The 26537-nt window shown below is 38.0% G+C and overlaps 1 protein-coding gene across 1 annotated transcript in view; it reads left to right on the forward strand.

Annotated features, from left to right (window-relative positions):
* LOC126076750 (cytochrome c oxidase subunit 7B2, mitochondrial) overlaps positions 1-26043 on the forward strand; it is a 157789-nt gene extending 131746 nt beyond the window's left edge. Inside the window, exon 2 of the mRNA XM_049885306.1 lies at positions 25743-26043. Coding sequence (XP_049741263.1) covers positions 25801-26043 — 243 coding nt within the window. The 5' untranslated portion in view covers positions 25743-25800. The remainder of the gene's footprint in view (positions 1-25742) is intronic.
* The last annotated feature ends 494 nt before the right edge of the window (positions 26044-26537 follow it).

Here is a 26537-nt window from a genome sequence, read left to right on the forward strand (position 1 = left end):
GCTTTTAAAATTTTCTCTTTATCTTTGGTGTTCGCAAGTTTGATGGTAATATGTCTTGGTGTTTTTCTTTTTGGATCAATCTTATATGGGGTTTGATGAGCATCTTGGATAGATATCCTTTCTTCTTTCATGATGTCAGGGAAGTTTTCTGCCAGGAGATCTTCAACTATTCTCTCTGTATTTTCTGATATCCCTCCCTGTTCTGGGACTTCAATCACATGCAAGTTATTCTTCTTGATAGAGTCCCACATGATTCTTAGGGTTTCTTCATTTTTTTTAATTCTTTTATCTGATTTTTTTTTCAGCTATATTGGTGTCAATTCCCTGGTCCTCCAGAGCTCCCACTCTGCATTCCAGTTCCTCGATTTTGCTCCTCTGACTTCGTATTGAGTTATCTAATTTTGTAATTTTACTGTTAATCTTTTGGATTTCTGAATGCTGTCTCTCTGTGGATTCTTGCAGCTTATTGATTTTTCCACTGTGTTCTTGAATAATCTTTTTGAGTTCTTCAACTTCTTTATCAGTGTGTTCCTTGGCTTTTTCTGTAGATTGCCTTTTTTCATTTCTGAGGTCATCCCTGATATCTTGAAAAAAAAATTTTTTTTTTTTCAAAGCATTCTGTAAATTAGTTTTTTATATTCTGTATCTGGCAATTCCAGGATTGTATCTTCATTTGGGAAAGATTTTGATTCTTTCGTTCGGGGAGTTTTAGAAGCAATTATGGTCTGCTTCTTTATGTTTTTTTTTTTTTTTCTTTATGTGGTTTGATATCGACTGCTGTCTCCGAGCCATCACTAAGATATTGTAGTGATTTATTCTATATTTGCTCACTGAGTCTTATCTTGTTTTGTTTTCTTTCAATATATGTAGTTGGGCTACTAGATTGCGCTGTCTTGATTATTATAGCCCTTGACTTACTTATGACCTATTACCAGCTGGTTTGGGCTGTTACCAGATATATAAGCCTGAGTCCATTCACTATTCTTGAGTAGAATCTGATTTTGGGTCATCAAGTGTGTGGAGCAGACTGTCACCTATCCACCTAGAGAAGTAGTGGTGATAGTTGTGTGCACCAGATTCTAGTAGCAGCAGGGGTTCACACTCCAGGGGGGCCAGGATGCTGACAGGCTTCCCCCAAGTGCCAGTGAGGCAGGTGTGTCTCTATTCCTACAGTACCTTGGTGGGTGGGCTTGGCAGCTGTACCTTAGCCCCCCAATGCAAGTATCTCTACAGATTGGTAGGTGTCACCCTCCTTAGACCCCTAAGGCAGGAGGCTAGGTGGTCTGGGGGGAGCTTCAGCCCTCAGTTCCCTGTTGTGTGTCAGTGAGGGCTCTGTTGAATATGCAGAGATATCAGACCTGGGAAACTTGTCTTTCCAGTAATCCGCTAAAACAGTTGCTGTCAGAGCTCTATGAGAATTGCCTTTGCAGTATAATAGCCACCTTGTTCCCTGTAGGGATGAAAGCTCAAGACTGTGGATCACATATGTTTGACTGGAGCTGGTTCTGTGTTTTTAGTCCAATTAGGGAAGGATTTTTGGTCCCTGGGTTTTTTGTAGTTGCTTCTTTCAGGCCAGGAGAACGGGTTAGGAAAAGACCAAAAAAAAGAAAAACTGCCAGCAGTTCACTCTCTGGCTCAGGAAATTCCAATGTTAATGAAGCTGCCTGGGAAGGGGAGGGGAGGGTTCAGACAAATAGGAGAGAGTAGCACCCCGAATATAAACAAAGTTGCTTATCTTGCTTGGGATGACTGTTTTATCTGAGATTTCTGAGGGGCGCGTTGATTGTGTGTGCTGGCTGGGTAGAGATTGCCCCCGAGTGTCAGGCTCGTGTCCCGTGCTTGCACTGTCTCAGAAGCCTCGGTTAGTTCCTCTGCTCCCAGTCCAAAGCCCAGCGCCAAGGTTCCCTGGCTGGGACGCTGCACTTCCGGCTCCAAAAGTAGTCGCTGCCTCCCGGTGAGTTCTTCTCCTGTCAGCCACATCACTGCGCTGCCTGTGTGCACTGGCTGGGCTTCCCCCGAGGTCAGTTCAAGGGGCTAGGGTTGCGCCCCATGTTTGCGCCGTCTCAGGATGCCGTGCTCAGCTCCCCGGCACCCAGTCCAAATCCCGGCACCAAGGTTTCCTGACTGGGATGCTGGCTCCAGGCTCCAAAAACAGTTGCTGCTTCCCCTTGGTTGTTCGTTCTCAGTCCCTTTCATTCAGGTCAACTCTTTAGATTTGTGTTTGATGGTTAGGGTTCGTAGATGGTCATGTGTGTGATTGATTCACTTGTTTTTCCGAGTCTTTGTTGCAAGAGGGATCCAAAGTAGCTTCTACCTAATCAGCCATCTTGGCCCTGCCCCTCCGTAGCATCCTTTTTAAAGCTCTTTCCATTCACTTAAAAATGCTCAGATCAAAGAAGAACAGAGGTCCTGGTAAGAGAACACTTAGCTTGTAATGTGAGTAATTCATCTGCCTTCCAAGAAGTTTTCTTGTGTTTGATTTTCAGCCACCTCCAGTGACAGCGCAATTAAAAAGGCTATAATGTTATTTTTTTAGGAATCAAAGGAAGGAGGAAATCCTGAAGATGCTCAGTTGGAAGGCAGATTATACTGTAATTTGCTACCATGTACACTCACCAGTATGATGGTGAGTTCTCTTTTAGGCATCTGAATGCATCAAAAACTTGTTTATACATATATATATATTTCCTTTATGCTGCAGTTTGTTCGTTTCATCATATTTACCTTCTTACTCACTGGTTCTCTCTTCAGTGGTGACCAGTCTGCTGTCAAATCCATTCATTAAGTTTTTAACTATTTATATTTTGAGAAATATTATTTGACCTTTTTCAGATCTGCTTAGTCATTATTTATAATTTACAGAATATATTTTAAGATTAAAAAATGTTTTGACTTAGTAAACATGTTTATTTTGTAGTCTGTCTCTGATAATTCCATTGTCTGAAGTCCTTTTGGGTCTGTTTCTTCTATTGTTTTTTCTGGTTCTTGCTTGTAGTGCTTTTATCCATGTGTTTGGGTACTCTTGTCTGTAAACTTCCTAGATTTTTAATTTTGGGAACCTTCTGAGATCTGTAGCAATAGTTTGTTCTATTTGCATTTACTTTCTGTCAGTCCAGCATCTCTCTAAATTATATTTTCAATTTGAAGTTTTTCAGACTACGCAGACTTTGCAAAATTAGGCTGTAAACCTGTATGAGGGCCAGTTTGTGGCTCCAAAATCTTACACCATTCATTTAACCAATGCTCTTTTGAGATTTAAGAGAGTTGTTTTTCTTTCTGCACAGAGGGTTATTTCTGGCTTATCCTTTCCCTGAAGATAAACTCTTCAGGCTCTAAAATTTAGGAAGATAGACTTCTTATTTTGGCCAGGCCTTGAGCTTTGGTTCCTACTTTCTGTACTCTGTAAGACCATGAAAACAAAGTTCAGGTTCACTTTTTTGGGCAAATGTTCTCAGAATATATGCTGGCTACATTCTTCTGCTTATTTTTCTTGGTTCCTCCATTCACTGAATCTTTGCTCTGAACAAAAGGTATATATATAAAATCTCCTGCTGCCTATTAAATGGGGATAGAAATTTTAATCAAAAACCTTTCTGGGAAAAAAAGATTTGGAATTATATACTGCTGTTCTTACAATTGTTCTTACAATTAGCCTTTTTGCTGAGATAAATGGCTATTTTTTCCCATGTAATATTAGCCTTGTTACCTATATTTCTGGAGATGGAAATATATGAATTTTTCACTGATAAAAAACATACAGTTTATCTATGATTTAGCAGGAACATGAATCAGCTCTTACCCAGGTTCTGCCAAATATATGGTTGAGATAATGTCTAAGAGGCAGAGAAAGAGAGAGGTTGACTCTCTCTAAGAGGCATGTCAGAAATCCACTTCTCTTAGTTTTCTATGCTCTACCCATCTATCAGTTTAGACCATTAGAAAGCAGCCTACGTAGATTATCTTAATTGCTATAGACAAATTTTCACTCAATTTGGATTGAATAAATATTACCTAAAATTTTATAGAACAGTGGTATAAGACATGGTTATAATGAAATTATGATAAGGTATGGTACATACAAATAAAATCCAAAATCCCATGAGGCCTGCAAGGTTCTGTATTACTGGCCCTAACCAACCTTTCCTAGCTTATCTGATGACAGCTTCCCCCCAGTTCATGATGTTCCAGTCATACTGGGCTTCTTCCAGTGTCCTTCTCAGGGCCTTCGTTTATGTTGAGCCTTCTGCTTAGACTGTTCTTCCCCCTTCTACTGGTACATTTCTAGTCATTGTCTGGTCTCACCCTAAGTGTCTTTCCTCAGAGAGATCTTCTCTGACCATTCTATTTAAAATAGCTTTTCTATTTTTCCCATTTCTTTTCTTTTATAGAATTTACCACAGTTTGTGATTATATATGATTGTGGTTACTTAACGACTTGCTCTCCTACTGAGCTGCTAGTTCCACAGGGCAGAGAATGTGTCTTTTTATCACCTATTTCAGTTAATATTGAAATTCCCAAGTAAGAGCATTTGCATAAAACCCCAGTTTCCTCTGTTCTAAAATAAAGATAGTAAGTAACTTCCATGTTGGTTAATAGAAATTATAAGAAAATAAAATATTGATGTGAGAAGTGAATTCTAAAGTAGACATCAAAACATTTACTAAATGATATGCACATCACCGAGAAAAGTGAACAAGTTTATATGTATGCCTCAGCAAAATTCCAAATGATTTATGTCATAGGCCTAATTTGTTGCTTTTTGGTAGTTCAAACAATGAGAGGATATAAAGATCTCCCAGAGAACAACTCAAGCTGCTAAGAGAGAGATGAATTGGAGTAGACTATCCGAAGTGAGAAGAGAAAGAAAATCCGACTTAGTGGGGAGAAGGAGTAGGTATTCCAGAAACTGAAAGAAGGCTACATGTAACTGTAGTACAGCGAATGAATAGGAGATTTTAGTGAGATGTTCTGATTAAGTGGTCAAGGACCATGAAAGCCCCGTAGGTCATATCAGAGGTGCTAGTCTTTATCATCATAATAAAGAGAAGCTTTTGTTTTTTTTGGGTATTGAATAGTGCTGCACAACTGACAACAAGTTGGCTTTTCAACCATTGGCAGATTGTTTTGATAAATATTTGTAGTCGGAATTGACTTGATGGCACTGGGTGGCTGGTGGGTTAACAGTAGGCTGTGGGTCATAGGGGACCTTATTACTAGATGGTGGTACTGTGAAAGAACTTACTAAATTTATTCTGTCAAATACATGAAATTGAATAGAAGGCAGACACAACAATTTAGGCTCAGGAAAATTCCTCTCTCTGTCCTTAGGCACTTTGACAAACTCCTTATGTTAAAACAGGTCAATATCAGTTCCTTTGATGGCAGGACCAGCCAATCAAATAGTTGAATCAGATAACAAGTTCTAATAGAACTTTGTATCTAAAGTGTATCAGGCTGCTAGGCTTGTCAGATTGTCATACTTCTTTCATGCAAGGGCATTGGGCTGATGAACCTTTCTAGTCAGGAACATAATTTGGATACCACTCATCTCACCGATTAAAAAAATTTTTTTAACATCTCTTAGGCTAATTAAGAAACCGTCAGGTTTATATTACTGTAATAATGGGTTAGGTACATATGAACCATTACTGTATGTGGATTACTGATTAGTGTGCTTCAAATGCTAACAGTCCCTAGGCGGTAGAGAGACATTAATTTATACACATGTATATCACACTATTTATACTAAAGTATTTTTAAACTAAATCACCATTGAGACAGTATAACAATATTAACAGTGGCATATGTTAGCCATGTTTCTTCTTTTATAAGATCACTTTGGGTGCATTTGAGTGAATAGATAGGGATGGGTGGGGAGGCAGAGTTACTGTAGGAAGACCATTAAGGGCAGCAGATGAAGAATGGTTGGGTTGTCATGGAGACAGTGTGCATGGAGAGAACTTAACAGATTTGAGATTAGGGATGAAAAATTAAAAGGACCAGTGGTGTATTAGATATTGATAGGGAACTGAAGGTATCTTGAATGATGTCTAAGTTTAAGTTGCTCAGCTGGATAGATGGAGGTGATATTAACTGGAATGGGGAACATTAGTAAGGACCAAGTTTACGGGTGGGAGAGCATGGTTTTAGACTTGGCCCTGTTAATTCTGGGGACATCTTTGAGGTATCTAGGAGAGATGTTAAGAAGACAGTTTAATGCATTGTTCTTTACATGGAAATATAATCTCGGAGTTATGTTTTTGCCCATGATAATTAAGTCTCTTAGTATGGACGGGAATATCTAGAGAGAGACAGAGAGTGTTTGTGAGTACGCACACATAAATGCACTGACAATAAAAGGGAACCTTGGGCTGAACTATGAAAAACTTCCACATTTAAGGATCTGTTAGAGGAAGATGAGTTTGTCAAGAAGAAGTAGCCATAGAGATAAGAATATCTCTGGAATTTCATGGAAGGGAATATCAGGAAAAATAGTAGAAAAGACTTTCAAAAGGAAGGCAACATCGTTGTTACAACAGGTGAGAGGTGAAGAAAAATAAGAAAAAGTATCCATTTTAGGTAAAGCGAGGCAATTAACTGTTATAACACCTCTTTCTCTTGACCACCACTTCCCTGTCAGGTTGTTGTACTGAGATGACTTACGTATTTCTGTGATGCTGGAAGCTATGTCACTGATATTTCAAATACCAGAAGGGTCACCTATGGTGGACAGGTTTCAGTGGGACTTGTAGACTCAAGACAGACTAGAAAGAAGAACCTGGCAATCTACTTCCGATTTAAAAAAAAAAAAGCCAGCAAAAACTTATGGATAGCAGTGGAACATGGATATAGTGCTGAAAGACAAGCCCATCAGGTTGGAAAGCACTCAAAATGCAACTGGAAAGACCTGCCTCCTTAAAGTAGAGTCAACATTAATGATTTGCATGGAGTAAAGCTCTTGGGACCATCATTTGCTGATGTCACATGACTCAAAATGAGAAGAAACAGCTGAAAATATCCTTTAGTAATTGGAAGATGCAATTACGAAGTTTGAATCAAGGAAAATTTTAAGTTGTCAAAAATGAAATCGAATTTCTCAAGATCGATGTCATAGGCATTACTGAGCTGAAATGGACTGGTATCAGCCATTTTGAATTGCTCTGAGAAATTGAAGAGGAATGGCGTCACATTCTTCATCAAAAAGAATATTTCAAGGTCTTTCCTGAAGTATAAATCTGTCAGTGATTAATATCCATATGCCTAGGAGGAAGACCAGTTAATATGACTTATTCAAATTTATACAACAACCACTAAGTCCACAGATGAAGAAACTAAAGATTTTTACCAAATTTTGCAGTCCGAAATTGATCAAACATGCAATCAAGATGCATTGATAGTAACTGATGATTGGAATGTGAAAGTTGGAAACAAACAATGATCAGTAGTTGGAAAATATGACCTTGGTGATAGAAACAACACTGGAGTTCTTATGATAGAATTTTGTAAGACCAATGACTTATTCCTTGGAAATACCTCTTTTCAACAAAATAAATGATGACTATCCAACACTTGTCTGTGAGTTTTTCATACTGTGGTGGCTTGTGTGATGCTACGGTGAAGGAAACTATGTCACCAGTATTTCAACTACCAGCAGGGTCACCTATGGTGAACAGGCTTCAGCAGAGCTTCCAAACTAAGACAGACTAGGAAGAAGGAACTACTGATCTACTTCATATGGTGTTCACTGACCAGTATTTTTAGAAGTAGCTCACCAGTTCTTTCTTCCTAATCCATCACCATAGCAACACACGAGCCACCAGGGTATGAGAAACTGACAGACAGGTGTTGGATAGTCATCGTTTATTCTGTTGAAAACAGGTATTTCCAATGAATAAGTCATTGGTCTTGCAAGTATGAATCTAGAAAAATTGGAAGTCATCAAAAATTAAATGAAATACATAAATATCGATATCCTAGGCATTAGTGAGCTGAAACGGACTGGCATTGGCCATTTTAAATAACATGTTCTACTATGCCAGGAATGACAGATTGAAGACAAATGGCATTGCATTCATCATCAAGAATATTTCGAGATCTGTCCTGAAGCGCAACACTGTCAGTGATAGGATAATATCCATACACCTACAAGGAAGATTAGTTAATACAACTATTATTCAAACTTACCCAGCAATCACTAATGCCAAGATAAAGAAATTAAAGATTTTTACCAACTTCTGCAGTCTGAAGCCAGTCAAACATATGATAAGATGCATTAATAATTACTGGTGTTTGGAATGCGAAAGTTGGAATTGAAGAAGGATCGATAGTTGGAAAATAGGCCTTAGTGATAGAAACACCAGAGAGCACATGACAGAATTTTGCGAGATCAGCAGCTTATTCATTGCAAATACCTTTTTCAACAACATAAAGGTGACTATACATGTGGACCTCGCCCAATGGAATACACAGGAATCAGATTGACTACATTTGTGGGAAGAGACGATGAAGAAGCTCGGCATAACCAGTCAGAACAAGGCCAGGGGCCAACTGTGGAACAGACCATATACAAGTTCAAGTTGAAGCTGAAGAAAAGTAAAAAGTCCACGAGAGCCGAAGTACGACCTTGAATATATCCCACCTGAATTTAGAGACTATCTCAGGAATAGGTTTGATGGATTGAACACTAATGACCAAAACCAGATGAGTCGTGTGATGACATCAAGGGCATCATATATGAAGAAAGCAAGAGCATATAAAAAAAAAAATACAACAGCGAACTGCCAGAAATTCAAGATGGATTCAGAAAAGGACATGGAACGAGGTATATCATTGCTGAAATCTGATGGCTCTCGGATGAAAGTAGAGAATACCAGTAGGATATTTACCTGTGTTTTATTGACTATGAAAAGGCATTCGATTATGTGGATCATAACAATTTATGGATATCATTGCAAACAACAGGATTTCCAGAACACTTAATTGTGCTTATGTGGAACCTGTATATAGACCAAGAGGCAATCTTTCCAACACAACAAGGAGATGCTCTATGGTTTAAAATCAGAAAAGGTATGCATCAGAGTTATATCATTTTATCATACTTATGCTGGGCAAATAACCCGAGATGGTGGGCAATAAGATAATTTTGGCATCAGGATCGAAGGAAGAGTCATAAACAACTTGCGATATACAGATGACACAACCTTGCTTACTGAAAGTGAGTACTTGATGTACTTACTTAAGATCGAAGACTACAGACTTGAGTACAGATTACACCTCAACATAAAGTAAACAGAAATCCTCACCACTGGACCAATAAGCAACATCATGATAAACAGAGAAAATATTAAATTTGTCAAAGATTTCATTTTACTTGGATCCGCACGGCAGTCAACACCCATGGAAGCAGCAGTCAAGGGATCAAATGACCTAATGCGTTGGGCAAATCTGCTGCAAAAGACCTCTTTAAAGTGTTAAAAAGTGAAGATGTCACTTTGAGGACTTGTGCCTGACCCAAGTGTGATGGTTAAGATTGTGTGTCAACTTGGCTGGACCATGATTCTCAGTGTTTTGGCAGTTGTATAATGTTGTGATCACTTACCTGTTGAAATTTGATATGTGATCACCTACGTGATGGAATCTGCTGAATGGTACCGGTGGAGCGGGGCCTCTGGCAGCTCACCACCCCGTCAGCCTTCATCTCTCTGCCTTCTGCTGCCCACTTCCTTCCTGCTCGCCTTGAAAAGGTTATTGGCTTGTTCTGGATCCACCAGCTGTCTTTTGTCTGACCTCTGGTTCTTGGGACTTGAGCTAGCAGCTTACCTGTCCATCTTGGGATTTACCAATCTTCACAGCCTGGGAGCAAGAGTCCTGCTCCCAAACCTGCCTATTTTGGGTTTGCCAGCCCCTGCAGCTAAGTGACTCAGGAGAAATCTTGCAGTCTTCCCTGCCGACATTGGGGATTCCTCAACTGTCACAACCTGTGAGTGGGATCCCTGCTCTCCAACCTGTTCATCTTGGGTTCACCAGCTTCTGCGGCTCTGTGAATTGGGAACGGACTCTGTCCTGATCCAAGGACTTCGGACGTTCCAACCCCTACAATCGTGTGAGCTGTTTCCTTATTATAAATCTCTTTCTATGTATTTATACGCATTAGTGGTTTTGTTTCTCTAGAGAACCCAGCCTAAGACAATTGGTACCAAGAGTGGTTCTAGAGAGACAAAATTGTATTTTCAAACACCCATATGCATGTGAACGCTGGACAGTGAATAAGGAACACTGAAGAAGTATTGATGCATTTGAATTATGGTATGTGTGGAGAATACTGAATATACCATAGACTGCCAGAAGAATGAACAAATCCGTCTGAAAATTACAGCCAGAATGCTTCTTATAAGCGAGCTTTGAGAGCCTTCATTTTACTTACATGCTATCAGGAGGGACCAATTCCCAGAGAAGAACATTATGCTTGGTAAAGAAGAGGATCACTGAAAAAGAGTAAGACGCTCAACAAGATGGATTTACATCGTTAATGAAACATTGGGCTCAAACATACCAACTATTGTGAGGGTGGCTCATGACTGGACAACATTTCATTCTGTTGTGAATGGGGTTGCTATGAGTCTGAAGCAACTCGACGGCACCTAACAACATTTCCATAGAAAGATGGTGTGTAGAAACTGGGTGGAGTGAAAGAAGATTGAATAGGAAGTCATGAAAAGGCCAAAATTATTGACTAATTGTTTTTACCTTGACCCCCTTGTGCCTAGGATAGTGCCCATCTATCTTGCCTTTCATCATTGTGTAATATTCCAAGCTTGGGTTCAATTCACACAGTATAAATTACTTTTTTGGCTTAAAGTATTACTTAGTAGTTGTTGTTATTCTGGAACTATTTCCTGCATCAGGGAAATGAATGTCTGTGTAGGAAATTTCCAGCATCATTTGCCTGGCTGGGACATGTTTTATCAATATTTTTGACCTCTACCAGTATTTCTACAGTTTTTTAATATAGGCTCTTAAAAGAATCTATGACACAGGTTGTAAGGCATACTTATAGGGATGCCTCATAATTTAGCTTAAGTACTGCTTTGTATGAAGTATGCCTTTATGAAGAAAGTCTACTATTGATTATCTCAGGATTGCAGATTATCTTTTAGTTATTCTCTCTGGCTAATTAATGTAAACTGTAAAGTTATGGGTGGTATATCAACATCATAATCTCCGAAGTAAATGCAGGAAATGGCTGCACCTTAGATATTAGTAATTCTAAACAAAATTAGATTCTAACTATCCTAACTCTGATTATTTGTGTCTGTTCCAGTCTCATAAATTGCCTACATTTGTTCTCAAAGAAGTCTCTGAGGCTTATCTGTTATTATTTCATAGTAACATTAAAAACAAAATTTTATGGTGACTGTAATATGATGTTCAACCAAGGTGAAAATGTATAATACCATTGGCAAAAGGCCAGTACTGTTCCAATACAATGCTTATATGCCACCATTACATACCCTCTTACAAATTTGACACTAAAGGAGACTCTTGATTTATATATATTTGAGTCAAAGGTCACCTTGAAAGGTCATTTCTGAAAACTAAATTTTCAAAGACATAGGTAGTTAAAAGTCCTCAATAAACCTTTCTATCCCCTTTCCTTTTCATCTAGTTGAGCCTGTTTGAGGACTTAACTCATGCTTTCATTACTCCAAGAAGCTTTTCATGGACATCTTTAGATGGGAAAGGTGGCTCTCATTTTTTGTTGGCATAGAATCCTGATCATATCTCTTATTACCTTTTTCACATTGATTGAAACCTTATCTTTACCTGTTTGTCCCTCCTGCCAACTGGGTATTCTTGGAAAGAATGAGCCATTCTTTTCCATTTTTGTAACTCCAGTGTTACACTCATGTAGTAATGCTAGGAGCTCAGTTGAAGCACTTTTAAGTAACAAAATAAATCTCAATGCTAGCTAGCATTTTCTGGAGGATCTTTTAATGATGTAAAAAAAAAAACTGAAAGGGCAACAGAAATAAGTTGCAGAAAGAAGGGTGTGCATGTGTGCCTGTACTCCAAAACCCTGATTGCCCATAGCACTAACTTCTTCTGGGCAGTGTAACACATTTATTTGAAACTTTAGAAATAGAAACAAAATGTTCTAAGTGGAAGAAACTAGAGAGAATCTAGTCCACTGGTCGCTGTCACTTAATGAATAAACTTCTCTGCCTACACCTTAACATCACAGACCCGTAATTATATCAAATTTATTTTCCAGTATAGCAGACATCTCTTTTTGAGGGGACCCATTCAGTATCCATTCCACCTTCATCTGGCAACAGTACCCTTATACTCTTGGAAGCTGCTCTTCTCCCGTTCTCAGTGTTCTAATTCTAAAGGAGATTCAAGCCTTGTTAGTCAGACCCTCACAAGCCCTCTGTTAGTGATTGCTTTAAAAAAAAAAAAAAAAAAAAAACAGTGCTTTAGAGATGTGTAAATTATCTAAGCCAAGCCATGTAGAGACTCAGTTCAGGAACTCTTGCTCAGAATGTTGGGTGAAAGAAGCTGTCTTTTGTACTGAGGTTGCTCTTGGGTGGATTACGCTGGGGATTCTTAGAATCCGTTTTGCTGTCAAAAGTGGAGAGCCTACCAAAGTGCTGTCTCTTACCAAAGGCTTCTTCTGACTCGCCAGCAGCAATTCCTGTCTTCCTCAACTTTTTTCTATACTTAAATCTTTGTGCCTTTTTTATAACTAGCATGGAGTAGAAAAATATATATATGAGTTTGATTCCCCACTACCCTTCAGTTAGAATGTGAACACAGAAAAGGAGTAGCTTTTTCTTGTTAGGTCCCTTCAAGTTGGTTCCAGCTTGTAGTAACCCCATGCACAACAGAAGGAAACACCACCCTCTCCTCCTTTCTCACAATCATTGCTATGCTTGAGCACATCATTGCAGCCACTGTGTCAGTCTGTCTCACTGAGGGCTTTCCTCTTTTTGATTCACCCTCTACTTTACCAAGCATGATGTCCTTCTCCAGGGACTGCTTCCTCCTGATAACATGTTCAAAGTATGTAAGATGAACTCTAGCTCACTTCTAAGGAGTATTCTAGCTGTACTTCTTCCAAGACAGATTTGTTTGTTCTTCTGGCACTCTATGGTATCTTTAGTATTCTTTGCCAATACCATAATTCAAAGACATTAATTCTTCAATCTTCCTTATTGAGTGTTTGGCGTTTATATGCATATGAGGCATTTAAAAATACCATAGCTTGGGTCAGATGCACCTTAATCCTCTAAGTGACATCTTTGCTTTTTTAACACTAGAAAGAGGTCCTTTGCAACAGATTTATCCACTGCAATACGTTCTTTGATTTTTTGACAGCTACATTTATGGGCATTGATTTTGGATTCAAGTAAAATGAAATCCCTAACAACTTCAGTCTTTTCTTCGTTTATCATAAGGTTGCTTATTGGTCCAGTTGTGAGGATTTTTGTTTTCTTTATGTTGTGATCTGATCCATACTAAAGGCTATGTATAGTCTTTGGTCTTCATCATTAAGTGCTTCAAGTTCTCTTCACTTTCAGCAAGCAAGGTTGTGTCATCTGCATATTGCAGGTTGTTAATGAGCCTTCCACCAATCCTGATCCAATGTTCTTCTTCATATAGTCCAGCTTCTTGGGTTATTTGCTCAGCATACAGATTGAATAAGGTGAAAGCATAACCTTACGCACACTTTTCCTGACTTTTAAACCCCTATTCTGTTCAGATGACTGCCTCTTCATCTGTGTACAGGTTCCACATGATACATTTAAATGTTTTCGAATTCCCGTTCTTCACAACTTTATCTATAGTTTGTTATGATCTATACAGTCGAATGCCTTTGCATAGTCAATAAAATACATGTAAACCTCTTTCCAGTATTCTCTGCTTTCAGCCAAGATCCGTCTGATTTCAGCAGTGCCCCTTCTTCCATGTTCTCTTCTGAATCCAGCTTGAACTTATGACAGTTCTCTGCTGATATACTCCTGCAACCATTTTTGAGTTATCATCAGCAAAGTTTTACTTGCATGTGATTTAATGATGTTGTTCTATAATTTCTGCATTCTGTTGAATCACCTTTCTTTGAAATAGGCACAAGTATGAAACTCTTCTAGTCAGTCGGCCAGGTACCTGTCTTCCAAATTTCTTGACATTTATCTGAGTGAGCACTTCCAGTTTTGCATCCATTTTTTGAAACATCTCAATTGGTATTCAGTCAATTCCAGGAGCCTTGTTTTTCACCAGTGCCTTCAGTGTAGCTTGAACTTCAGTATCATCAGTTCTTGATGATGTGGTATCTCCTGAAATGGTTGAACATCAACCAGTTAGTTTTGGTACAGTGACTATGTGTATTCCACATTCCATCATCTTTTGATGCTTCCTGTGTCATTCAATGTGTTACCCATAGATTCCTTTTGTGGGCTTGGGTTTTTTCTTCAGCTCTTTCAACTTGAGAAATGCCGGGTATGTTTTTCCTTTTCAGTTTTCTAATTCCAGGTCTTTGCATGTTTCATTATAATTTTTAAATTTGTCTTCTCGAGCCTGCCTTTGAAATCTTCCGTTCAGTTCTTTTACTTCATTATTTCTTCCATTTGCGACTCGACATTCAAGAACAAGTTTCAGAGTCTCTTTTGACATCCACTTTGGTCTTTTCTTTCTTATCTTTTAATGACTTTTTGCTTTCTTCATGTATGATGTCTGTGATGTCATCCTACAACTCACATCTTTGATCATTAGTGTTCAATGTGTCAAATCCGTCCTTGAAATGGTCTTTCTCGAAATTCAGGTTGGATATACTCAGGCCCACACTTTGGCTCTCATAGACTTGTTTTAATTCTCTTCAGCTTCAATTTAAACTTTCACAGGAGCAATTGATGGTTGTTCTGTAATGGTCTCTGAGTCTTTCAGATCTGGTGATTTGGATTTGATGAATGTGATACAATGCATTATTTACATGAAAAAGCCCACTGTTCCATCATCAGCAGTGTTACTAAGCTCTATAATCTGTATATACTTTTACAAACATGGTGGCCTATTTGCATCTAAATTTTACTTCTCCAATTAAATTTTTTCAAAAGGTTGAATTCTACTAATTTAATATTAAAAATGCCCTTTTAGCCTTTGAAAGTTTAGACTCTTAGGTTAAAGAAAAAGAATCTGAAACTAGAACTCTAATTGGAAATTTTAGGATTTTAGAACAAGTATCTGTGTTCTCAGGTTCTATTACATGTTTTTAGATGGGTGTCCTCTTTCAGACTTGCTTTCTTCTTTAGCGTCCTTCCCTCAGGAACTTAAAAGAAAAACTAAAATGAAGTATCACTTTACTAAATCAAGCACCCTGCCCCCAAGGTTTGGCAAAGTATGTCCTGTCTCACTGTTTTTCTGAGGCATTTGCAAGGAAAAATAAATCAGTTTACCAAAGTCAACCCCTCTGGCCAAAGTGTTTCTCACTTCCAAATAATGAGTCCTAAATGGAAAAAATTAAAAAAAAGGTAAAATGCCAACATCTTGTTAAAAGTTTTTAAAGTTTCTAAAAGTTTATGAAAGGAAAAAAAATTACACTGAAAGACAGTGCTAGCCTGGTAAAAACAACTTGTACAATGATCACAATTACTACTTCAGGGCTCTGAAGTGCTCTCCTCATCAAATGGAATTTCTCTGTGAAAGGTCTATAAGTTGCCCAGGTGATGGCAATAACAAAAGCCTTATTCACGAAGGTTTAATTTAGAAGTATATTTCAAGCTGAGTTTAGAAAAGGGCAGAGATAGTCGAAGTTAGAAATAAAAAATCTGGAGAATTCAGAAACAAGAAGGAAAAGATTACTTTGCAACACTAAATATTCCAATCTGAATTTAGAATTTGATCAAAATTAACTAGTGGAAGAGATACTTACTGGCCTTTGTTGTAGTTAGCAACTGAAAAAAATGTTTATGAGAAATAGAAATACTTGGTAAATAGATTTTTATAACTAAAATAGTTTTGATACTAAAAATTAAACATTTTAATGTTTCCTTTACTAAATATATCAGTGACATACTTAGATTAAGGACAGTAGTGCCTTGTACATTTTCATTCAAGATTTAAGTGAAAATTTCAGATTATGCAGTGAGGGATCATTGATGCAACTTTAATGGCTACTGCAGTCCTTCTATTTACAGAGCATTTAATGAATAAGGGTGGATGTGGAGAGGAGAGAAACGTTTACACAAATATTAAACTGCAGAAGTTAGAATCACATAATGAAGGCCAGAGATAATTGCCACTGTGAGTGTTGTTAAGACACCCTGGGCTTACAGCACACCCTATACTTCTTGAGTCATAAGTTAAAAGTCCCCACAAGGAAATGGTTTAGTTCGTGAAATACCTTCCAGAGCCATTAAACCATTGGAAATGAGTACAATGATGCGACAACATTGAGAACACAGAGACATTGCTTATGTTCCCCAGAGTGTTTTGAACTATACTTATATGTAGATATGCTCCAGGGGGAAAAGCGAATGCCATGTTCAACTAAGTTTGAAAATCACCACATGCCACCCCCTCAGAGAATCACTATGTACATTAGTACAATAGAGGTTTGAAAAATACATCAATAAAGAATTTAACTTTGTTAGCTGCATATTTCCAAAGCTTAGATGACCTCGTAGCCCTTTTTTTTCAAGCAACACCCACTAACATCAAAGAGAACTCATAAAATACGCATATATTTGGGAAATGCTGATATAAAGCCACTTTAGGATTGTGATCAGTGACAAACTAGTAAATCTAAGTGATAAATTATGTATTCTTACCACTGGAATGGGATATCCTGCTTTAAAAGTTAATGAAATAAATTCCCATATCCTTGTTTATACATCAAGTTTTGAGACTCCCATTGGCATGGGGTGGACCAGCAGAGCTTGCCATTTCTAGGTGGCTGTGCAGAATTGTGTCCTGGCCCTGCAAAGATGAAGATTAGATGCAGAAGTGTGACCATCGCTAAGTGCTTAGCATATTTTGGGACCTTAAATTGGTGAACTATTCAAGTCCTTATCATTTCTCACTGGAATTTATACAGTTCCTGTCCCTAATCAGTTTCTCTCACTTCCAGTCTTACTCCCCTACACCTTCTTCTTCTCACCACAAATTTGGCCATGTAACTCCTGTTCTTAATGTCTTTCAATGACTCTTATTATTCTCAGGATAAAATCTTTCAAGGTTTCTAGAATTCATCATAACTGTGGTCTCTTTCCCAGCTTAGATTGAAAACATGCCATGCATTTATCTAGGTTTTTTAACTGCTGCTGACTCCACTGAAGTAGGCTCTTCTAGCAGAGCCCGATCATACAACAATCTATGAGCCATGAAATGCAGTTAATATAAAATCTTTGAGACTAACCGCAGCAGCCTATTCTATAACATTAATACATTGCCTGAAATAATAAGATAACCTACTTCTGCTGTTTCAAGTGTATTGTAAAAACAACATGCATACCCACTTTGTGGAACTTTTTTGGGCCTACTAAAGTTTAATAGCAAACAAAATAAGAATATTATACAGTCATGCCACTGACTTGCTTTGTGACATTGAGTATATCCTTTAACCTCTCTGTTACTGATTTGTTATTTCTTACACAGAGTTATCATAACTATCATAAAGGAAAATGAGTATAGTTTAAAACACTTTGTGACTAAAGAAAATATTCTGAGTACTTAATGAGTGAACCACATTAACATCTTCAAGTCTATAAAACAAATTGCCTGAATGAACACTGGGATTATTCTTGGAGTGGACATTATTGAATACTTTCAGCCATGGAATAGAAAACTGTCCATTCGTTTAGACTTTGATTGTGGGGAGAACATGAGGAAGAGTACATACCTCATGTGTCTTCATTTTTCAGGCAACATCTGCCATTTGAGGACGTCAGCTCACAAGTTCCTTGTTCACTCTGTTATTTCTCCCTCCTGGCATAACGATTCACTGCTGTAATTTGCTTTTCTGTTTGTTCAGGTAGCATCCATTTATGTAACTTTTTAGGCTTAATAAAGTGACATAATACACAGCCTTAAGCATATGGTTGGACCATCCATCAATTCAGGGACTTGGGAGGTGATGCCATTATACATAAAATAGAGCCGCTGTTGAGCATTTCCACTAGCAACATTGCTTCTTGTAGGGTTCCTGTATTTCCTGTTATAAACAGGTTGAAGGCTTAAGTAGTCATGATTGGAGACACTTTGCACTGTGTACACTTAATCCCTCCCTGAGCGTCATAGTTTTGAGAAGTACATAAACGAACTGATGACACTGCGGGGTATATGCATTTTCACTTTAAGAAAATTGCCTTTTTTATTGTTTCTTATTTTGTGTTGATATTTTGAAGCTGTAAAAAGAAGAGTAGAAATAAAAGCAGGTGGAAATGAAAGTGTTGCAATTGAGTGATGTTGTCCAGGAGCCTTAGCTTTGAAAGTATATCATTCATTATACAGCAGAACGCCAGTATTACTAGTGCTTTTAAGTGCTGCCAAGTGTTTCTGTTGACTAACTCATTCCCAGAGGGCCTCTATAATTCTTTCAGGTCACTCAGGTACTGCTTCCTAAATTACAGTGGTGGTGAATTCAGTTTCTACTGTACTCTTATCACTGGTCTAAAACAATAAATGGTCTTCCTAAAATGTTTTACTCTTTGGAAAGGCCTAGAGTGTTAGAGCTGGAGAGAACCTGGGAGATTACCTGATTCAGTGTTCCATAAACATATCTGGTGATAAAATTTCTGAAAATTAGTTTAAAAAATACAGATTCTCAGGCTCCTCCCCTGTAAACTGTTACAGTAAGTAAGACATGGAGCCTAGGAATCTACATTTTTAACAAAGATTCCAGATGACTAATAGGGTCAGGAGGTTTGGGAAACATCAAATTAGTTCAGCTTTTTTATTTTATAGATGAGGAAACAGATGCTCAGAGAGATTAATTGGTCTAAGTTGTAGCTAAATAAACAATAGACGACATTTTAAAAATTGGTATTAATTCAAAAAAATTTTATGTTGATGGGAAAGTTTTACGAACCCTGTGGTAGGAAATGGGGAAATGTATTTTCTTAGACTGTAGATTGCCTACTGTATTGAATAGAATGGTGTTATATAGAAGATTGTGGGAGAAATAATGGGAGACACGCTGCTCCATACACAGCAGTAGTTCTCTACAAGGAATGGTTTTGTACACACAGCCCACCTCCAGATGGCATTTGGCAATGTCTGGAGACACTTTTGGTATTACAGCTGATGGGGAGGGGGATGCTACAAGCATTTGGTGGATAGAGGTAGGGATGTTGCTAAACATCCTAAAAGGCAGGGAACAACTCCCCCAAAAGCAAAGAATTATTTGAACCAAAATCTCATTAGTGCCCAGGTTGGGAAACCTTAGTATACACTTAATCCTTTCTTGAGCATCATCTCCTTCTGACACACTTAACAGTAATATCTGGACACATTTGAGAAGTAGGACACTGATTCCTATTTTCTTCCTGACATTAGATAGAAAGCCTTATATCAAAGCTAAGCAGGCCGGTTGTTGATTAATGTTAAGCTAAATTTAGACTAGATGAAGTTGATTTTTTTCCTTAGGACTGTAAAGTAAATAAATCCCTTTAGGGTCCTTCTCCCTTCTTGTATTCAGGAACTAACCAGACCTGCCTGTTTCTAAGGCACCTATGTATGCCTTGACCTTGACAAATTCCGTGCCTAGATCTCTCACACTCTCATCTCATCTTCTAGCTACTGTATCAATATCTGCTGATTTCTACCAGAAAATAGGACAGGGTTTTTGGCCAAAATCTTACCCCAGAAGCTAGGTGAATGAAATAGTCAATTCCCTGGTTGTTGTTAGGTGCCCTAAAGTTGATTCCAACTCACAGTGACCCTATATACAACAGAACAAATTATCGCCTGGTCCTTCACCATCCCCACAATTGTTGCTATGCTTGAGCCCATTGTTGCAGCCACTGTGTCAGTCCATCTTGTTGAGGGTCTTCCTCTTTTTCAGTGACTCTCTACTTTACCAAGCATGATGTCCTTCTCCAGGATCTGATCCTTCTGATAACATGTCCAAAGTATATGAGATGTAGTCTTGCCATCCTTGCTTCTAAGGAGCATTCTGGTTGTACTTCTTCCAAGACAGATTTGTTTGTTCTTTTGGCAGTCTGTGATACAATTCAATATTCTTCTCCAACACCACAATTCAAAGGCGTTAATTCTTCTTTGGTCTTCCTTATTCATTGTCCAGCTTTCACATGCATATGTGGTGATTGAAAACTCCATGGCTTGGGTCAGGTGCACCTTAGTCCTCAAGGTGACATCTTTGCTTTTCCAACTTTAAAGAGGTCTTTTGCATCAGATTTCCCCAATGCAATGCTTCTTTTGATTTCTTGACTGCTGCTTCCATGGGTGTTGATTGTAAATCCAAGTAAAATGAAATCCTTGACAGCCTCAATCTTTTGTTTATCATGATGTTGCTTATTGGTCCAGTTGTGAGGATTTTTTGTTTTCTTTATGTTGAGGTGTAACCCATACTTAAGGCTATGGTTTTTGGTCTTCATCAGTAAGTACTTCAAGTCCTCTTCACTTTGAGCAAGCAAAATTGTGTCATTTGCATATCACAGGGTGTTAATGAGTCTTCCTTCAATCTTGATGCTATGCTCTTCTTCACATAGTCCAGCTTCTCCGATTGTTTGCTCAGCATAAAGATTGAATAAATATGGTGAAAGGATACAACTCTGACGCATACCTTTCCTGACTTTAAACCACACAGTATCCCCTTCTTCTGTTCAATTGACTGCCTCTTCGTCTAAGCAAAGGTTCCTCATGAGCACAATTAAGTGTTCTGGAATTCCCATCTCCACAATGTTACCCATTACTTGTTATGATCCCATTTCGTTCAACTAACTCATTTGCTAAATGTGTCTTATTTTATCTTCCTAGTATTTCTCAATTCCATCTTCTCTTTTCCATCCCTGCTACTTGCTCTTAATTCAGATCCTCACTATCTCTTTCATGAACTGTTGCAATAAGCACCTAAATAACCTCTTAACTTTGTTCTCAAATTTCACTATCACCCCACCTATTTTCCACCTAATAATTATCTTTATTAAGTACATTTTTTCCAGATTTTCCTCCACCCTACCGTTTTCCTGATTAATCCAATCAGTGGTTTCTCCTTACCGGTAGGAGTGTTTATCAAACATGGGTTACATAGTAAATCTTTTTAAGGGGGAAAAAATTATTTCATATCATTGGTGCTATCTTAAATTATTTTATTATAAAATCACATATATATATGAAAGCATAAAACCGAGTTCAACTTCTTTATGTTTAACACATAACAAAATTATAAAACTAAAACATACTTTCAAATGAGGTATGAAAAAAATTACAACACAGCAATTCATATTCACAATACTAAATTTTAATATGAATAATTAGACAGTTAATATTGTCCTGAAACCATATCATCACTTCAAGTGGCAATAGTTCTTTTATTTTCACATGCCCATGCTATATGGTAAACTGTGGCATGGCTTGATTCTTCTAATTCTTTTCTTTATATTGTCCTCGGCTTGAACACATTATTTAGGTATAAAAGCTGCCTCCGTTCTTTTCACATTACTCCAGGACAAGTAAACATTATTCGCCAGTGGAATACAAAATGCAAAACAAAGATAAACACCCATCAAAAAAAAAAAACCTGTTGCTGTCAAGTTGATTCCGCCTCCTAGCAACCCTATAGGACGGGATAGAACTGACCCATAGAGTTTCCAAGGAGCACGTGGTGGGTTCAAACTGCTGACCTTTTGGTTAGCAGCTGTTGCACTTAACCACTCTACGACTGGGGTTTCCATGATAAACATACCCATAAGAAAAGGCACTAGAAATTGATAAAGTTGTTCATCTATTATTTAAAAAAATTTTTTTTATATTATCATGAAAGTAAAAACACAGAATTAAATTAGCATTGCTAACTCACAGACAAGGCTGTAGAATGAGAAACACTGACGAGTAGGATTGGTTTCTAATGACATAGCAAGGCAATTAATGCACTCCATGTTCTGTCCTTTCCTTGACTCTTCAGGCTCACCTGTGGGCACCTGCTGCTTCAACGTGTATTACCTAGTGTTATTGAACTCACCAGATTTCCCTGCCTCATGCTGTTTCAGTTCTTGGTGTGGCGCAGTGGGTGGTTAAGTGCCTGGTTCCTAACCGAATGGTTGGTGGTTCAAACCCACCAGCCACTCTGTGGGAGAAGGATGTGGCAGTCTGCTTCCGTAAAGATTTACAACCTTAGAAACTCTATGGGGCACTTCTCTGTTCTGTAGGGTCGTTTGAGTCAAAATCGGAACTGGCAATGGTTTTTTTTTTTTTTTTTGGTTGTTTTCACTTTTTGTACTTTATCTACACGGACATGGACATTTCTTTTTCGCCCCTCTCCCTCTTCTCTTCTTACCAATGTTCACAATCTAGTTTAGGTATCGTCTTTTCTGAAACAATTTCTGGAACCCCAGGTTAAAACGTTACCCTCCTCTGTGGGCTAAATTCACCCTTTTTTCATCTCTAGCCTATTGCTTCCTGTAGAATAAGGACTTGATTCATTCCCTGACTATACATACCGTAAGTTTCTTGAGAACAGGCATTGTACTGGTTGTACCTAGCACAGACCCTGGCACGTAGAAGTCACTTATTAAATATATAGTAAACTAAAGTGAGCAGTTATCAATTAAAGGGCCATCTCTGGTAAGTACTTCCCCCCCTCAATACTTAGAGCTGAATATACTTTCAGAAAACATGGTATAATTGAAAAATACACTGGCATTATAATCAGAAGACTTGGGTTCACATCCTGACCTGTCGCTTGTTCTTGACTTCTTTGTCCTTATGTGTAATATGGGAATAAGTAATCTTCATCCCACACCATGTTTACAGGTATGCAGAGCCCTTGTACAATGTCCAGTACCTGGTACCTGAGTATATACTCAAATAATGTTAGTTTTTCTTTTTCTTCCTACGTTCTTGCTTTACTTGCTTTTTATGGCTTTTGTTGTTGCTGGATGCCTTCAAGTTGATTCTGACTCACGGCAACCCCATGTGACAGAGTAGAACTTCCCCATAGGGTTTTCTTGGCTGTAATCATTAATGAAACAGATCTCCAGGTCCTAATCCCACATAACTGCTGGGTGAGTTCCAACCACCAACCTTTTGGTTGTAGTTAAGCACTTAACTGTTGCATCACCAGAGCTTAATTTTATGGCCTTTAGTGATTTGAAGTGATTGTTATTGCTAGTGGAGCTTCAAATCTATACATTTCTTTATTATGGTTAAAGATCCAGTATTAACTATTTTTCCTGGATTGAGCTTCAACATCACTATATAAAATAGATGACATGATCAGTCTTTCCTTTTCATCCGCATAGTTTACTTCACTTCTTTTAACTATTTGTATTTGTTTAGAATATATTTCTTCTATTTTATTGCCATAGGCATGAGGAAACCTTTTCTTTGTTTTCATTACCTGGAGAAATCTGTTTTCTTCCCTCTCCTTGTGGTCTGTTTTCATTAGAAAGCATCTACTTTGAGAAGCATTTTCTTTGCCTACATTATTATTTCCTTTTCTTTCTGCTTTTAGATGGATATCAGAGAATGTAGCTTCAGTTCTTTGGATAGTACACATTAGGATTCACTGGTAATACAAAATTTTTTGTAGATTTTTGTCATGTGGAGTTCAGAAATAGGGAAAAATCCTCTAATCGGTTGGTTCTTAGTGTTTTAGGGTAGATCTGAAGGCAACTGACACAGTGTAGCTGATGTGGACAGGGGGAGAAAGGAATGAAAAGACTGTGGCTTGTTTATTATAAGGGGAAATGCCAACTGCAAAGTATTGAAGGAGCTCCTAAAGGAAAATTCTTAGTAATCAACACTTACTGGCACATGAAAATTCAGGCTAGATGGAAGAAAAAGCTTCACAGATAGGGGAATAGTCAAAGGATGAACTAAGCGACAAAGGGATGCTATCAATGTCACTAGAGACAAAGTATCTGAGTTACAGCTTAACATGGTGAGGATAGGAATAATGAAATCAATTTGTCAAAAAGCAGCAGGCACAAGTTGATGACCCATTAGCGATCACTATCATCACAAATTATTTTCTAGTTATGTACTTTCCAAAGACTGAAAGCAGTTGTGGCACAAATGCTTTTGTATTAAGGCTGTACCTGTCACCCCCTGACCCATTTCACGTTCGGCCTACTCTGAATTAAATTCAAATTAACACTTTGGTGCCTTATGATGGAGAGATTAATGACTATTGGGAAACAATATTGAACTCTTGGAACCTTGGAAGAAATGCATTTGGTTTTCTGTTTACCCTGTTTGTCACAGTAATGGTGAGTACCACTTATTACCTGGTAGCAAATAAAAGAGAACCTTAGAATCTTGTTTTCTAAGTTGGAAATAAAGTCTTTTGAGTGAGCAAATCTTGATGAACAGTTACAAGTTTACAGGTACTGACCTCAGACCCTTTTGTATCCATGGTACCTGCATTTGGGCCATGGTTAATGTTTATGACATTGCTAAAGGCTGAGCACTGTTTACAGCTTGGACAAAGTAAGAAGTAGGCAGAATTCCACAATGTGTCCCTTTTCTAGATCTTTTATCCCATATATTTTTTATATATATATATATATTTGTTTAAAAAAATGATTAGTTTTCTTACAAAATGTACATCTGATTTCGTAATTTTTGACTTGTTCTTATAGTCTTCATTGTAACTTCATATGGGAATACCAATATTCATTTATATTTCACATTGGTTCAAAAAGTTCTTTCTATGCCTTTGTGTCAGCAACTGTGTATGCAGAGTTACATCCCCAGCTCTCGAAGGCCTTGCGGTCTAGTGGTGGAGATTTATAAACAGATAATGCCAGTGCACCATGATAAGTGCTATGAAAGAAGGGTTATAAGACATGTGACAGTTCAGAAAGGAGGGAGCTTATTCTTTCTAGAGAGGTTTGGTGAAAATTTCACAAAATGCATGACTTTTAGACTGGAATTTCAAAGGCAAGCAGAATTTTGCCTATAGAAAGTGGGGAGACAGGCATTACAAGTAGAGAAGGAGAGAGAGACGAGGGGAAAGAGAAAGAGGGATGAAGGAGGAGAGGAAGTTGTAGAGGAAGGAGGACTAGCAGGAGGAGGAAGCATGACATATCCTGTGAACACCATGTAATTCTGACTGCAACTTGGAGTTTATAATAAACATAATGCAGACCATTAGATTAGTGGGGCAAGTTGAAAATGATTTTTATAGCCATTTTAGCCATGCCAATAGGTATGTAGTCTGTCCAGGGGTGAAGCCACTGGATGTCTTTGATAAGTAGAAAGGTAAGATTTATCGCATGATTCCTTTTGTTGTTTTCATGAATTATCACATGTGATCCTCACAAAACCTCTAGGAAGTGGACATTATTATCTCAGTTTTGCCTTTAAGGAATCTGAAGGAAAGAGATTAAATAGCTGCCCAAGTTTAATGAGCTTGTCAGTGGCAGAGCTTAAATTCAAATCCATACACCATGATATCAGAACCCTCAGGCCTAAACACTACTTCAACAAGTAGTGTAGGCAAAACACCCAAAAGAAGATCTGAGTGTAGATCAGATGTCATTGGCCCACTTTTCTTTTTCAGGTCTCTTTGCATCAAAATACACCAGCAGCTGCGATTAACTGCAATCCTGTCAGCCTCCATGATGTTTCCCTTAGCCAGAAAGGTACTGCGCAGTCTTGAGCTTCGGAGCTTTCAGCAAATGATGGCAAGACAAAGCCACCAAAAGCACCTACCAGATTTTCATGACAAATATGGTGATGCTATACTAGCCAGTGGAGCAACATTCTGCTTTGTTGCATGGGTATTTGTAATCACACAGATTGGACTAAAATGGAACCTGTCCCCTGTGGGCAGAATCACCCCAAAGGAATGGAGGAAGTAACCATCACATCTGCTGTAATTCCAAATTGTTTCAAAACCAATTTGTTAGCTAAGCACTCTGCTACTCATTAAAATATGGCATTATTAAAGAAATAAAATATACTTGAAATCTTAAAAAAGTTGTTGCAAATAGTAATTATAGTACCTGGAAGCAAGGCAGTAGACGTGAGTATAGATCAAAGGGGATTATAAATAAAAAAATATATGAAAGTAGGTTTAATAAAGCACGTATTCTTTTGGCTTAATGATTTATACTGGGTATCTTCCAGTGGATATACACACATATGTACCTAACTAATTTAATTGGCTGGCAAATCTTACTGAATCTATGCTGAAAAAATATTCAGAATCTGACCATTTCTCATATCCTTCATCTTTCCCATCCTGGTCTGAATCATCCTACTCTCACTAGGATTGTTTTAAAACTTTCTACTGGTGTCCTTGCTTTTGTACTTGTCCATCCTCTAGCCCCCTGGCCCCTGCCCCCAACACACA

This window comes from Elephas maximus, chromosome 5 (assembly GCF_024166365.1).
Source record: "Elephas maximus indicus isolate mEleMax1 chromosome 5, mEleMax1 primary haplotype, whole genome shotgun sequence".
Classification (NCBI taxonomy): domain Eukaryota; kingdom Metazoa; phylum Chordata; class Mammalia; order Proboscidea; family Elephantidae; genus Elephas; species Elephas maximus.